The sequence below is a fragment of the Tamandua tetradactyla genome, chromosome 20, assembly GCF_023851605.1.
Source record: "Tamandua tetradactyla isolate mTamTet1 chromosome 20, mTamTet1.pri, whole genome shotgun sequence".
Taxonomy (NCBI): Eukaryota; Metazoa; Chordata; class Mammalia; order Pilosa; family Myrmecophagidae; genus Tamandua; species Tamandua tetradactyla.
The window spans coordinates 12309563-12323803 of record NC_135346.1 but is presented as its reverse complement, the minus strand read 5'-3'; the positions used below and the strand labels follow the sequence as shown (position 1 = coordinate 12323803).

At 53.6% G+C, this 14241-nt stretch overlaps 1 protein-coding gene across 1 annotated transcript in view; it reads left to right on the top strand.

The window, feature by feature from the left end:
• The window catches only part of FSTL4 (follistatin like 4), a 397058-nt gene that overhangs the window by 197996 nt on the left and 184821 nt on the right, over positions 1–14241 (top strand). Inside the window, exon 4 of the mRNA XM_077138433.1 lies at positions 6132–6380. Within this exon, the coding sequence (XP_076994548.1) occupies positions 6132–6380 (249 nt within the window). The remainder of the gene's footprint in view (positions 1–6131; positions 6381–14241) is intronic.

Genomic DNA, 14241 nt, shown 5'->3' with positions numbered 1-14241 from the left:
TTCCTCTGTGCCAGAGCAAAAACCAGCAACCTCAGCTTTGACTCAAGGTTCAGCTGAGCTGGGGGCCTATTTTTCGTAGTCAGAATTTGTTAATTAATTCCCCAATTGGCGTTTGGTTGAACTCAGCCCCTGCTGCTGGTCAAGTCCCTTTCCTTTCCCCTTTGGGAAGCAGCCTGTGGGGGAGGGGCATTGGCCACCACAGCTTGGGGAACTCACAGTTCTGGGGGGGGGGGGCTTGCAGCCAGTCCAGCTGGTCCAGACTGGGGTATGCTGTGTGTCCAGTCACTGATGTGGCCCCAGCAGTTGCTCTGTACTATTCCTGGCTATTTACTAGCTGTTCTGGAGGATGAACTAAAGCCCACTCCTGACTGAGCCACCATCTTGGACGAGTCTCAGCCATTGGCTTCTTGACTTATATTTCCTCATCTCTGAAATGGTTGTTTATTCCTACTGCCAATACGTTTTGAGTGAGGTCTGTGTGTCTGCTCTGTCTGGCAGGGGACTGGGTAAGATTTTGTATTCTAAGTACCTGGCACAGTGCCTGGCTCTTGGCACAACCTCAGTAAATAGTAGTTACTTTAGGCAGGGCTCTCTCCACTGGGCGTTAGGAATGCACCTTTCCTTGGGGGGATTTAAAGATTCCCTTCCCAACACTTGAGTGTGAATGAGACTTTGCAGATGCGTCCAAGGGTCTGGAGCCCCCCAGCAAGGCCAGAGCCCGGGCCGGGCTGCCCTCTTCCCCACCAGCAGCATTGGGGGCATCGGGAGCTTTCCTGCCCCTCGGGATTGTTTCAGGACATGCCACTTTCATCCATGAGCAGAACTGGAGGTGCTGAATGTCCAGCGTGAACCTCCCTCTAAAGCTCACTTCCAGGGACCAGGACACCAGTGTTCACTGGGGATTGTGGCGAGTACCCCACTTTCCCAGGCAGTCCATCTGGGCAAGGGCGCACCCTTGCGTCTGCAGCCCCAGACCCCCAAACCCAGGCCTGCCCTCCTGCCAGGCCATGCCTCCTGCTCTCTGAACACGGGTCCCAGGGCACCCCGCTCTGCCCTGCTCACAGTCAGGTCTTATGTCTCCTCCTCAAAGAGGCTTCTCTGCCCACCAAGTGCAAAGTGGCCCACCACCACACCCTACTATTCCTTTCCAGGGGGTTACCACAGTCCACATCGTTTTGGTTGTTTGTTCACCTGTCCACTGCAGTCTTTTTCCACTGTAATGTCAGTGGCTGAGGACAGGGCCTGGTCTGCCTGTGTCCCCAGCACCTAGAACAGGATCTGCCATACAGCAGGAGGTCGACACATTTCCTTGTTGAATATATAGATGGAGAGCTGGCAGGCAGGCATTCCTGAAGCACCCCATTGTTACCACTGCACTGGAGAGCTCGCCAAGCCTGGCCCTGACACAAACTCGAATTCTGCAGCCTGATGTCAAGACCTTGACCAGTCTCTGCTACAATGAGGGAGTCCAAGAGGAGCAGACACAGTGTCCCAGACCACCTGGGGAGAGGAGCTGGGACCACAGCACCCGCCTCTGCCCACCCCAGGATACACGTGGCTCTTCCACAGACAAGGCCTCAGCTCTGGGTCTCTAAGAAACCCACCCATGACACAGGGAAAGGCCGCAGCTCCCTGCAGGGCTGGTGTCAATGCACAAAAGATTAAATGTATGATCAAACACAGAAAAGGGTCTGTCCACCAACAGTGGGCACTTGGTTCCTGTATAAATAACTTCTGTCTGCAAACGCTGGAGCCAGCTGCTGGGCCAGGCTGGTGCTCAAGGCGAGCAGTAAAAGAGCCCATCGGGGCACAGGGTGGCAGGGCTCCTGGGTCCTGCACTCTGCCTATGGCCTTTGCATGCATGGCCACACTCTTCTAGGTTCACCTTGGCACCTGGAGAGTCTGTGACCTCCTTATGGCCAAACCTTCCTTGGGGCTATGTAACGGACTGCAATGAGGTGGTGGGGTTTGCAGCCCAGGGTCCTTTGTGGTGGGGACAAAGGGCCTGCAGGAGGTGGGTTAGGCAGGCACCCCCTGCATGAAGCCCGGACCAGGCACCTCTCAAGGCTGCCTGAGGAGGAGAACAGAGCTCTTCTCAGTAGTCATGCTGAACACACGTCCTCACACCCAGCAGTGCTGCCACTGGCAAAACCTGCCTGCAGGCTCAGCATCCCAGAGTAGAAAAGCTGAAGGGTTTCCCTCGTCTGTCATTTGGGGCACAATCACTGAGATGGTTGTGCTAATTGGTTTACTTTGCGTCAAGGAACCAACTACAGACACCAAGTCAGCGAAGTTGGAAGCAAAATAAGCCAACTTGCCAGGGTTCTGAGCTGGGAGAAAACAGGAATCAAGGAGAGAGGCGCCGCTTTCTCTGTCCGGGTTGTATCTCAGGATTCAGTCAACTTTAATGCCGCCCACTGGGGACACGTGGGCTTGACCTCCCAGTTGCTAAACTACCCCACCTTCGCCAACACGCTTCATTCGTGGCAGTCCCAGGTGGGGGTGCTCGGGGGGGAACCCTCATTTGAATCACAGAGGGAGTCTTTGGCACCAACTGGTACAAATGGACTTGATTCTCCTGCCGCCATAACTTTAATGGAACAGTCCCCATTCTGTCCATGTTCAGTAAATTCAATTAGTGTTGCAAAGCGGCTTATTTGGCAAGATGATCAGTTTTTAACCTGGGTAAATGGCTTTCTCTATGACTATAAATTAAGCACATTATATCTTTTTCATGCATCACGGTTGTCCTCATAAATACTGCAGGCAGTTGCTGCTAGTCTCACTTGGTTAACTTTTCCATTACAGTTTCATCCTCATTCTGGTAGGAGTGGGGAATTCTTTCTGTTGTAATAACTGGGAGGAGGTGGCCGCGAGAGGCCCGAATGGTGCCTCCTTGGCCACAGCTCGGGTTCCTGGTGTCCCCATGGCCTGGCGGTGTCCCGGGCAGGTGTTCTCAGCTCTGCCCGAAGCTGGCCAGCAGGCTTTGTGAAGGGCATGTACCGGCCTCAGCTGCTTTCAAGCTACTTTTGTCTTAATTGCAACTAATTTAGAATCAAATATTTGCCAATAGCCACTTTCCATGTCAGAGGAAACCTAAGGGTTCTTGACAACTTCACCAACAGATCGGCCCAGATGCTTCCTTGGCACTGCCCCTCGGAGCACAGCTGGCTGGCAAAGGAAGGCCTCAGAGTCACCCCAGGCTAATCGAATATAGACATTTGAGTCACCACGTGGGCCAGCGGGCATTTCAGAGGAGAAAGGGGCGGGGAGAGGGAATTGGCCTTTGGGGACTGCCTAGGCTGGACGGGGCTGTCTCAGAAGCCCTTCCCTGCACTGCCACTCTAGGATTCCATTTACCTTTGCCCCAGAAAACAAAGCTAAGTCCCCACCATGCCCCCACTCTTCCAGCTCCCCTCCTGTCCCCTTGGAGGGGAAAGGGGAGATGCAGCCCCCAGAAGGCCAGTCCAGGCGGAGCCTCCAGCACCTGCCCCAGCCCAGCTCTAACCTGGCGTCTGAACAGTGGCACTAAATCAGCTGAAACTATGGTGTTTCTTTACACTGAGGTATGGGACCACTTTGGTTATTCACCCAGAAAGACAAAGGACAGCGCCTGTGGAGCCTCTACCAGTGACAGAAGGGCCGGGGGGGGGGATGGACACTGGGGGCAGGGGAGTCAGAGAGGGGACCTCTGGACCTGAGCTGTCAGTAGGGTCTTGCAGAGGGAGAGGACCTACGCGGTTTAGGTGGCATCTGCAGGCACGCGAAGGCCCGGAGGCAGGACCCGAGAGAGCAGAGACCGGAGATGTTGGCTCTGTCTCTTCAAAATGGGGCAATCAGTGGGTGCCCCATGGGCACAGGGAAGTTTCTTAAGATGGTGAGACAATGGCAGTGTCTGGTCCTGGCCCTGTCTTGGGAAAGAAACGAAGGCTGATATTTATAGAACCGTGTTGGTTTCTTCTAGTAGCTGGCAGTGCTTTCCAGGGCAGCCCATTTTCCAACCACCGAGGAGAGTCATGCTAATCAGAAGCAGCCTCAGCAGAGCAACCATAAACACTGGGGGGTGGGGGGAGCAGGGGGCACCCAGCCCCGAGACCCCTGCTGAGTGCCTTCCAACCCCCCTGTAACAGCGAGCAAGCAGCAGAGCCAGCCGGGGCTTCGCCACGACATGCAAACAATTAGCAAGGAGGATAAAGGATAGTCTCACAACAGCTTAGGAGCCCCACTTCTTACACTGCTCAGAGAGATTTTGACCTTCTAGTTTATGATTCAAGAAAAAGTCAATATTTCTTGGCTTGCCAAGGCTGGAGGAATTTAAATGAGTTATTGAGTCAAGCAGTTAATCTTGCTATAACTGAATTTTCCTTTCAAATCTATAATGATGAAACACAGACTTAACCAAAGACGAGAAAGGAAGTTTTGGTGTTTGGGCTTTTTTTTTTTTTTTCTTCCTTAGACATTTTAATCCCAGGGGCAGGAAAGTTCAGTCATAACTATCAGGGCCATTCTGTCTTGCTGAATCTTTTGAAAAAGATTTCATTAAAACTTAAAGCAAAATCTGTAGCCATAAATTCTGTATTCATGTTTTAATTTTTTGGTTTTTTATTGTCTCTTGGTAGTTCTCAATTTTCTGTCTGTTGCCATAAAGGTTGGATGGCAACCATCTAATGCTCTGACTTCCAATGGGGAGTGATGTTGGTTATGGATGCCTGTTTGGCCCTTCACTTAGAAAACACGGCCTTTCAAAAACACACCGCCATCCCGGCTGCCTTGCCCTCTTTGGGTTGAGCTCTGGGCGCCACTGCTTGCGATCACTGTGGGTGAGCGCTGGGTGCGGGGGATACCCAAGCACGTGGCAGGCATGAGACCCAGTGCAATATGGCAGCTGCCATCTCCGGCCCTCAGCCTCCTTGCCCATCACTGCAACACTGTGCTGGGAAGGGCCGGGCAGAGGGGAGAGGCTGCTGGGGCTGTTTGGTGGAGAGCCATGTTCTCCCCAGAGGAAAAGGCAAACCTCTGGCTCCCGGCCTTGGGTCCCTGCCCCCCAACATCTAGCCCATCCTGAATACTTAGAGTAGCACTTTCTTCTGGCTGCATGCTTACTCCCTAGACTCTGCAGTGGCTCCCCAGTACCTGCAGCATCAGGTCTAAATTTCTCTGCCTGGCTTTCTAAGCCCCTAGTGCTGTACCTTGTCCCCTAGCACTTGTACAAAACCCCTGCTCACTCACGTAAGGTTTCCTGCCTGAGCCAAGCAAATGCTACCTGCTCAAGGCCTCCATGCCTCTTGGAAAGCTCTTCCCCGCTCACTCTGCAGGGGCTGGTGCACTTTGCTGCCTCCATGAGGCCCTCCCTGTTTACATCTCCAAAAAGTGGCTCTTTGGTTCCAATGGGCTCTTTGTCTGGCATTACCTTGTGATCATTGTCACATTTTGTCTCAAATCAGAGATGGATCTGGGTGTATATTATCTCCTTCACAGAATGACAAGGTCAAAGAGAGGGAAAGTCATGGTCTGTTCATCTTTGGGACCCCTAAGGAACGCAGCATGTGGCCTGGCCCAGAGTCAGCCTGCAATAAATGTTTAAAGGAAAGGAAGGGAGAGGCAGAGGGAGGGAGGGAAATCACTGCTTTTCAGAAGTCTTATTGATCGATGTCAATAGGCTTCTAGTCCAGGAGGTTGTTTGGGGACCTGGAAGCCGTGGCAGCAGCCTTTGTCCTCTGGTGTAAGGCACTTCTTTGTGAGTACACAGTGTCTGGGTGTTGTCACTTTTCAATTGGCAGCAAGAAAAGCAAGCTAAAAAAAGCCCCAGGATTTTATCCAAAGCCCTCCCACGGGTCCCTAGATGGGCAGGGGTTGCATCTGACGTTCAGTGTCCACCCAGCCATAAAACCCAAGCCCTGTCTGGCTGGACACTGCTCTGGGCACCCACAGCTGCCCCCGTTGTAGAGGGAGGGTCTCTGTCTTGCAACCCCAGCTCCAAGCCCCCACCTCTGAGTAGCCTTGGCAAATGGAGCCTCTGCTCGCCGCTGTTTGAAAAGGCTGCAAAGGAGGCCCGCGCGCCCCCGTCCGTAGCCCACGCGCCCCCGTCCGTAGCCCGCGTGCTGACCAGCTCTGTGTTCTGTGCCTGGCAGGGCTCTCCCGCCATGGCGGGCTGGCCGCCTCCTGCAGGACGACGCTCTGCAGCCGCGGGAGCCGCTGTGCCCTCAACCAGGCGACGGGGGAGCCCGAGTGCCAGTGCCTGGACGCGTGCAAGCCCAGCTACGTGCCCGTGTGCGGCTCGGACGGGAAGTTTTACGAAAACCACTGCGAGCTCCACCGGGCCGCGTGTCTGCAGAGGGAGAAAATCGCCGTCGTCCACAGCAAGGACTGTTTCCTTAAAGGTAGGAAGATGGTTTCTTGCTTCTCTGCTTTGGGGCTCTGTGGGGGCGCTTCTAACAGCCTTTTGACAAATAACCTGGGGGCTGAGTCTATGGGCTAAATATGCAAAGAAAGCGGAGCAAAAGACTGGTGCTTTAGCACCCTGGCAGCAGGGGCATTTCAGCGCTGCAGATTCTGGGTCCCTCTTGCAGAGACCCCTGTCTTCAAAGAAAGCCCCTTGGAGAGCAGAATCCAGGGGCCAAAATAATCCCTGGTGAGTGCAGAACGCGCTTCCGTGAAGGACCAGACAATAAGGCACTGCCCAAGTCCCTGGTGCGGGTGGGCCCCGCAGAGTGGAGACGGGCCACGTTCACTGATCTGGACAGCGTCCCGTGGCTCGGAAGGCCGTTCTGTGCATGGAGGTCCGCGTCGGGGGCACCAGCACAGGGAGGGTTCACCCGGCAGGGAGTCACACCAGGCCTGGCGTGGTCGCTGATGCAAAAGCTTTCCACACCTGGCCTGTCCAGAACACCTCTGAGCAAAGCAAGGAAACCCCTGCGCGAAAGTTATCCGTGGAGCCAGGGCCAAAGGATGCCGACTTTGTGCTAGGGCTGGGGCAGGAGAGAAAGTCACCCACACACACCCACACACACGCCAGCAGCTCCCACTGGACTGTAATGGCCACGGGGCGGGGACCGCGGCCCCTTTATGCACGGATACATTCTCAGCACGTTGCCTAGTGCCTTGCACGAGAAAGATGCCCACTGACTCACAGACAGTCTGAAAATAGAAGAGTCAGAATGCAAATACCTGGGTTGATGTGGCCACGTTCTGTGGAAATACTTAGTATTCTGAAACAAATTGGCCACACAGGAACACGGTAAGAACTGCGGAGAAGGAAGCAGCAGCCTGGGGTGGATGCAGAGCTTTGGGGTGTGCAGAGTTGTGGGGCCCCAAGAGACCCAGCCTCAGCCCAGCAGGCGTCACAGCAGGTGGGGTTCCTGCCGGGCAGCGCGGGATCCGGGGCCCAGGAAGTCATGCTTATCCTGTGATGAGAAGCGTCTTAGACACTTTCACAGCCCTGCTTGTGCCGCTGGCGCTGAGGTGCTTCAGAAATCACGAGGCGCATTAGGGAACTGAGGCCGGACTGAGCTCAGGAAAAACATTCCCCCGCCTGGAAAGGCCGCCCCGCCTCGTGCTGCCAACGCCTCCGCAGCCCCAACGCTGTAACACTCGACCGTTTGCTCCGGCATTATTGGCCGTGTTGAATTTTATAAACTGATGTTCTGTTCGCTGGTTTCCAATATCCCCCAAATTGCATCTTTCTAGAGGTTTTTATTTCTGCATTGGAGTGTGCACAACCTCTCTCGCCGTCGGTTATTCAAACAGGATTTCTCATTTCGTGCGAGGGGAGAAACAACCTCTGCCGGCCCCCGCGGTGGGGTGATGGGAAGGAGAGCTGGAGAAGCCGGGCCCGGGCCTGGGGGGCGGGGGGCTGCTTCATGCTGGCTGCATTTGTCCATCGAATCCTTCTGATTCGCTGAGCTTTTCACAAATTTTGTGAATTCCCACCGCTCGGGGTGCAGGACTGCGCTTGTGGAGATTTCCTCAGCTCAGCACCGTGCCTGCGAGCTCCTGCACTCTCAGGCCAGAGACGTGAGTGTGCACAGCAGCTCGGCCCTGACCTAGCTGTGTGACCTTGGGCACGTTTCTCCACTTCTCTGAGCCTTTCCCTCACCATCAAACGGCGCTAACCGCAGTGCCTACCTGCTCCAGCGGTGGACAGGACGGATTGCTGCCCAGACACCGCTTAGCACGGTTCCTGACACATTACCAGTGTCTGTGTCAGGGATCCCGTTGTCACCCTGTATTCTAATCTCACCTGGCAGAGCCCAAAGGCAGAGAGATGCACAAACTGCAAAGGGAACACAGAGGCAGGAACCAGGGCTCTGTCCTGGGGTTCAGGGTGGCTTCACCGTAAGTGGAGAGCGAGTGAGGAAGGGGCTGAGAGGCCCACTCGGAGCCGGAGCACCCCTCTGCTGCCCTGGCCCCGCGAGCCTGGACCTCACAGGGAGGCTTTGCTGCTCCAAGCTGGGGTCAGACCCTGCCCGGGCAGGAGGGCAGGCCAGCCCGAAGGGGGTGCTTTGGGGCGAACACTTCTGACCTTTCCCCAGCGCGGGGCTGGAGGATCAGAAACTAGATCGACAGAGACTCTGCGGGGTGGGGGGTGGGGGGCGTTCTTGGAGAAATGAGAATGTAATGAACAACTTCCTGACATCAGTTGAATACTTAACACCAGCTTGAGCTCCATTGATAACAAGTTGTCATTGATCCCAAATTTCCAGGGAAGTATCAGTACAGGAAACTTAAAAACACTTTGCCCCATGCAAACAAGAGTTCCAAAATAGTCTATTTTCAATTTTCCTTTCTCATCAGCCTTTATGAAGAGACCCATTCCCTGGGTCTCTCACTGTCCCCGGAAGCGAAGCTTAGCGCAGTTGTTATACGGGGCTGGCACGTGTGGTGCAAGGGGACGGCGCTGCAGGTGAGGCTGGACCAAGTCCGCTGCGTGAGCTCACTCGCCCCTTGTGACCAGGCTCCCAGCCCCGCGTGGCCGTGGGCTCTCCGTGGACACACACAGCACCCCCCCCCCAACTCCGCCTCTGCCAGGAAGAAGAGGCCGCCATTCTCAGCCCCGTTTATGAGAAAACTTCTGGCATCACATCTCGGTTGCTATGGCAATGGAAATCCTTGTTCACGCAGAATGCAATATAATATCACTTAGGGAGCATTAGCATGTGTGAAAATCAAACCAGAACTCAAAAAATCATTGCTTCAGCTCATGTTTTACAGCTTTGTTACCAGGTTTCTGGGAGTCACAGAAAGGATTCCTCTGTCTGAAAGTCACAGGGGAGGAGGGCTATGGAGAAGCTGTGTGTCCTTCTTATGGGGAAACCCTTGAATTGGAGTCACTTCTCCGCACCAAATACCACCAAAGTGTGCCAGGAGATAGTGGGTGGAATTCACCGTTACTTTCACTTCTGGTGGAGTTTGTGTTTTAAGAAGTTACCTTGTGACATCGCACTCCTGTTTGTGTGCTAGTTGGCACTTGATTATTTTCCTGACCTGGTTTGGAATTCATGCTCTAGCTCCTATACTGTCCAAGAAAATGAGCTTTGCCTTGCAGCAATCTCTCGCCACACCGGGATTGTATCATGCCAGATGATACAATGTCATGGTTGGGCAGTTTTCCAAACAAACCATGAAATTATGGAAGAAAGAAGCCTGTTAGAGGTGCAGTTTTAAACAGACCCTTGAAGCTTCCTGGGCCTGAATGGGGTTTGTCGCTGCACTCTGCTGCTCAGGAGAGGAATTCCCAGGCTAATGGAAATAATTTCCATTTCTGAAAAAAATATTAAACATACTACTGACTCACAACCAAATCTTTTTTCTTAAGCGTGACTACACAGGAGTAAAAAGGCAACAGTTTGTTGCAAGATACAACAGATAGAACTTGCTGCCAAAGAGACTTTTTTTCCTTCTTATTATTGATGATTGATAATACTTTGAGTCTTGCTGCTTCAGGAGCCTAAATTAAGCTCACCATCTCCAGGAGGGTCGTGTGCTCCTGTTAGGAGCCCTGCCAGGGAAGCTACCCCTCCCCAGCTGTGTCAGGCTGACCTGTAGCAGAAGGCTCAGCTTCCTAAGATGTGGGTGATCCTGCACCCCAGGGCCGGGGTGGGGCCAGCGTCGATGGGGAATTTGGTTTAACACTGCTGGCTCAGCCCAAGGCATGCAAATGCCCCCCAGAAGACTGCAGGGCGGGCCTGGCTGGCAGGTACAGCGTGGCACAGAGCAGGAAGGCACTAGCGTTGGGTCCCTGCCGTGCTTCCTTGTACAAGGCACCTCACCCGTCTGTGCCTCCCTTACCTCATCTATAAAATGGGAATAAACATAGCTTTCCCCCCTCCCCCGCCCACCCCTCACCTGACACAGTGTTATTAAAGGACCGGTGCCGGGCACCGAGTGAGCCTCTTGTGGGAATGCGGTTGAAGCACTCGGGGGGATGGGGGGGGGGGTGATGTTGCAACATCAGGATAAGTACAAGGGGTAGATGCGAGAAGCTTTAAGCCCCTGCCCGTGTAACTGACAACGCTGTGTGTGGATAAGAGGTCAGTGGAGGTGGGTATGGGGAGAGAAGAAAGTCAGTCTTTGTGCTGGTTTGAAACGGTCGTGTACCCCAGAGAAGCCACCTTTTCTTTCCTAACCCAGTCTTGTTGGGGCAGACCTATTGTTTAGGATGGAAAATTTTTATTGGATTGTTTCTATGGAGATGGGACACACCCAATTGTAGGTGTGGCCTTTTGATTAGATGGAGATGTGACCCCACCCATTCAAGGTGGGTCTTGGTTAGTTTACTGGAGTCCTTTAAAAGGGAAAACATTTGAGAGGAACCTCAGACACTTGGAGAACAGTCGCTTCAGAACCAACAGAGACACCTGGAGAGGGCTGGCAGAGAGGGCAGATGCCTACACAGGGACACTTGAAGAGGGCTGGCAGAGAGGGCAGATGGCCTACACAGGGACACTTGGAGAGGGCTGGCAGAGAGGGCAGATGCCTACACAGGGACACCTGGAGAGGGCTGGCAGAGGGGGCAGATGCCTACACAGGGACACTTGGAGAGGGCTGGCAGAGAGGGCAGAAGCCTACACAGGGACACTTGGAGAGGGCTGGCAGAGAGGGCAGATGCCTACACAGGGACACTTGGAGCCCAGCATATGTAGCCATGTGCCTTCCCACGAGATGCTAAGCAAGCCAGAACCCAGAGTTATGTCCCAGAGGAGCTAAGTGAGGCCCACGGATGCTTAGAGTGGAAACCACTGGCATCAAAAGCTGCAAGAAACAGAACCGGGAATAAGGACCAGCAGATGAGAGCCGTGTGCCTTCCCATGTGACAGACATCAGCCTTTCCATGGAGTTCGGATATCTGTCTCTGCATGCCTTAGTCTGGACACTTTTCTGGCCTTAGAACTGCAAACTTGTAACATACTAAATTCACTTTATGAAAGTTGATCTTTTCCTGGTATATTGTGTTCTGGCAGCTGTAGCAAACCAAAACAGTCTTCCATACTTATTTAATGAATGATTAGAAGTTGATCTGCAATGATCAGTTTTAATGATCGTATTCTCCAACTACTTGGCTCTTTGAAAAGAAATGTAGCAAGTCACCCAAATGCACCAGCGAATTAGTAGAGAAGCAAGATGAGAACCAAGCGCCCTGATTCCCTATGTAGGGAAAGTTCCTGGAATGTCTGAAGGCTCCCAGCAAGTGTCAGTTGAGCTGAGGGAGGCATTGCTCTCTCTGGGGACACAGAGAGGAGGGCTTAGAGGAGGCACTGAAGAGGAGGAGACCGTCAAGGGGGGCCTTGGGTACGAAGGGTACAAAGAGTCTGCTGGGTTGGGAGGGTCGGGAGGGCCTTCTAGGGCTGCAAGTAAGAAGTACCTCCAGACTCAGGGAAGAGCAAGGGATTAAAATGCAGATCTGGGGAAGGAAAGGGTGAAGCTAGGGCTAACTAAATGCAAAAAGGTAAATAAAAGCAAGATAGAATAAAAAGCCTTGTATGCCTAGGTAGGTAATTTGTAAAATCAGGCTCACTCAGTGAAAGATGAACTAGTCTAATGTTCTCACATAACCAGAGAGGGCTGGAACCTGCCCAAAGTCACACAGGTAGGGTGGGCCCAGGGTGCAGGCTCTGACTGCTGCTAGCCCTTCGAAAGCACCCCCAGCTCTCTGGCTGTTTTGAATCAGGTCCCAGCAGGGAGCCCCTCCAAGAAAAGCAGCTCAAACACCCCCAACTCCAGGGCCTCTGAATATCAGAAAGCCAGACCAGGCTCTCCAATCTGAGAAGGAATTAGGAAACTCAGGGTTGCTTAGAAGAGGCTGCCTGGGATCAACAGCAAGCAGAGCCCCTGGGGTGAGCCCTTCTTCAACCTGATCTGACTCCTCGGTACTGGCCTCCACTTTCTCTCCAAAAGCCCCTTTCCTGTTCTGACTGCCCTGTGCTCCTGGACCCACCCCCATTTCTCTCCGGAGAACACTGCTGTTCCTCTGTCCACCATAAAGCACCTCTCTGCACCCAGCCCCTTCCAGGCCTCCACTTTGTCCTCTGCAGAGGAGGGCGTGGCCACCTTCCACCAACCCACCAGTTGCACAGACAGTTGTTAAATGTCCATAGGGTGCCAAGCCCTAGGCTAGGCCCTGAGGGTGCAGTAGACCAGGACACCAGGCCTGATCTCATGGAACTGACAGACAAGAAAAAAAAGTCAGTCACTCCCAGGGTCGGGTTCCAATCCCTGCAGCATCCCCACTCTCCGGGGCCATCACTGTTGAGCCAAGCCACCCCAAGACCTCAAGGATGAACGGCAATCTTCTTGGACAGCTCTCCTGCTCTAGTGTCTTCCCCGTGGACTCTGCCAGCACCGGTGCAAACAGTTGGAGATTGACTGAACTGCAAATTCGCTAACAGTCAACCGCCCCCCCCCACCGCCACTCCCACCTCCCTCACCCCACCCCCAGCGCAGCACCCCTTGGAGCTCAGCTGTCCCGTTTGTCATATCTGCCTCCAGGAGGGAGAAACACGACTTGAAATAAATGTGTGTTCCTTGGATATTTCTTCTAGGTTTTATGCACCGAAATGTCTTGGTGTGCAGGGATGGTGTCAGTGTGGTGTGTTCACAGAACCGCCACACTTTGAATGAATTAATTACATCCCAGTAATTAAAAATTGCTAATAAGTTATTGAGCTCAGAAAGTGCTGCACTGCACTGATTTTGCTTATGGAAACAAGTCGCAGCCTCCAAGTCTTGCCCGTTGTTTTTTGCTCTCCTGGCACCCCCTCCTTTTCTGATCTCCAGCCTCACCTGCTGTCAGTCTCCTTGGCCTCCGACACGTTCTCTCTCAGTCATGCTAAAACCCGAAGGATCTGGGTTTTGTCCCAGCATCTCCCTCGGGTACCATTTAATTTGTCCCCTTTCTTTTTCCCCAAGGTGTCCAAAGGGTCACCCACATGGGTTGTCCCCCTTCACCGGTGCCCTGCACTCTGCCCACCAGAGTCTGCATCGAGCTCCTGTCCCTACGTCCCACTGCCGAGGAGTCCATGAAGGTCACTTTGCCCTTCTAAACAGCAAGTCCAAGGGGCAGTTTTCGGGTCTAACCGCATCCTTCCTGAAACCTACTCCTCTGGCTTTCATGGTTCAGGGAAGGCTCCCCCGCTTCTCCAACTCTCTGACTCTTCATGGGCCCCTTCCCGAGTTCCCCCCAGGGCCCTTCTCCACTCCCTTCTCATCCCATTCTCCCCCATCTCACAGGCCCTGCCGTGCCTCACATGCAAACAAGGCCCCAACTGTGTCTCCATCCCTGTCCTCTCCTCCACGCTGCAACTCGTCTGCTGCTGGTGGCGAGGACCCTTGCCCAGAGGCCTCTGGGACCTCAAATTCTGTGTCCAAAACAATCTCGCCTTCTCCCTGCTCTCTCCACCCATGATGTCCATTCTTTCTCACACAATGTCTGTCACAACAGAGCAGCAACGTCTCCACGCCCCAGACTCCCAAGCTAGAGACAGGGATCTCCCTTGCCTCTTCCCCATAGCCGAACCCTCTTACCACAGCTTCCTTACTGTGTCCTGATTCTGCATCCTGTCCTCAACCTCTTCCACCACCCCATGCGTCCATCACCCATCATCTCTTGCTCAATGACCTCTGTGTCTTCCTAGCTGTTCCCCCAGTTCCTGGTCAGAGTCTTCATCAAATCCCCTTCCATCTGGCTTTCTGAGATGGACATAGGGCCACGGTGTCCCCTGCTGGAACCCCACACCCATTCATTCA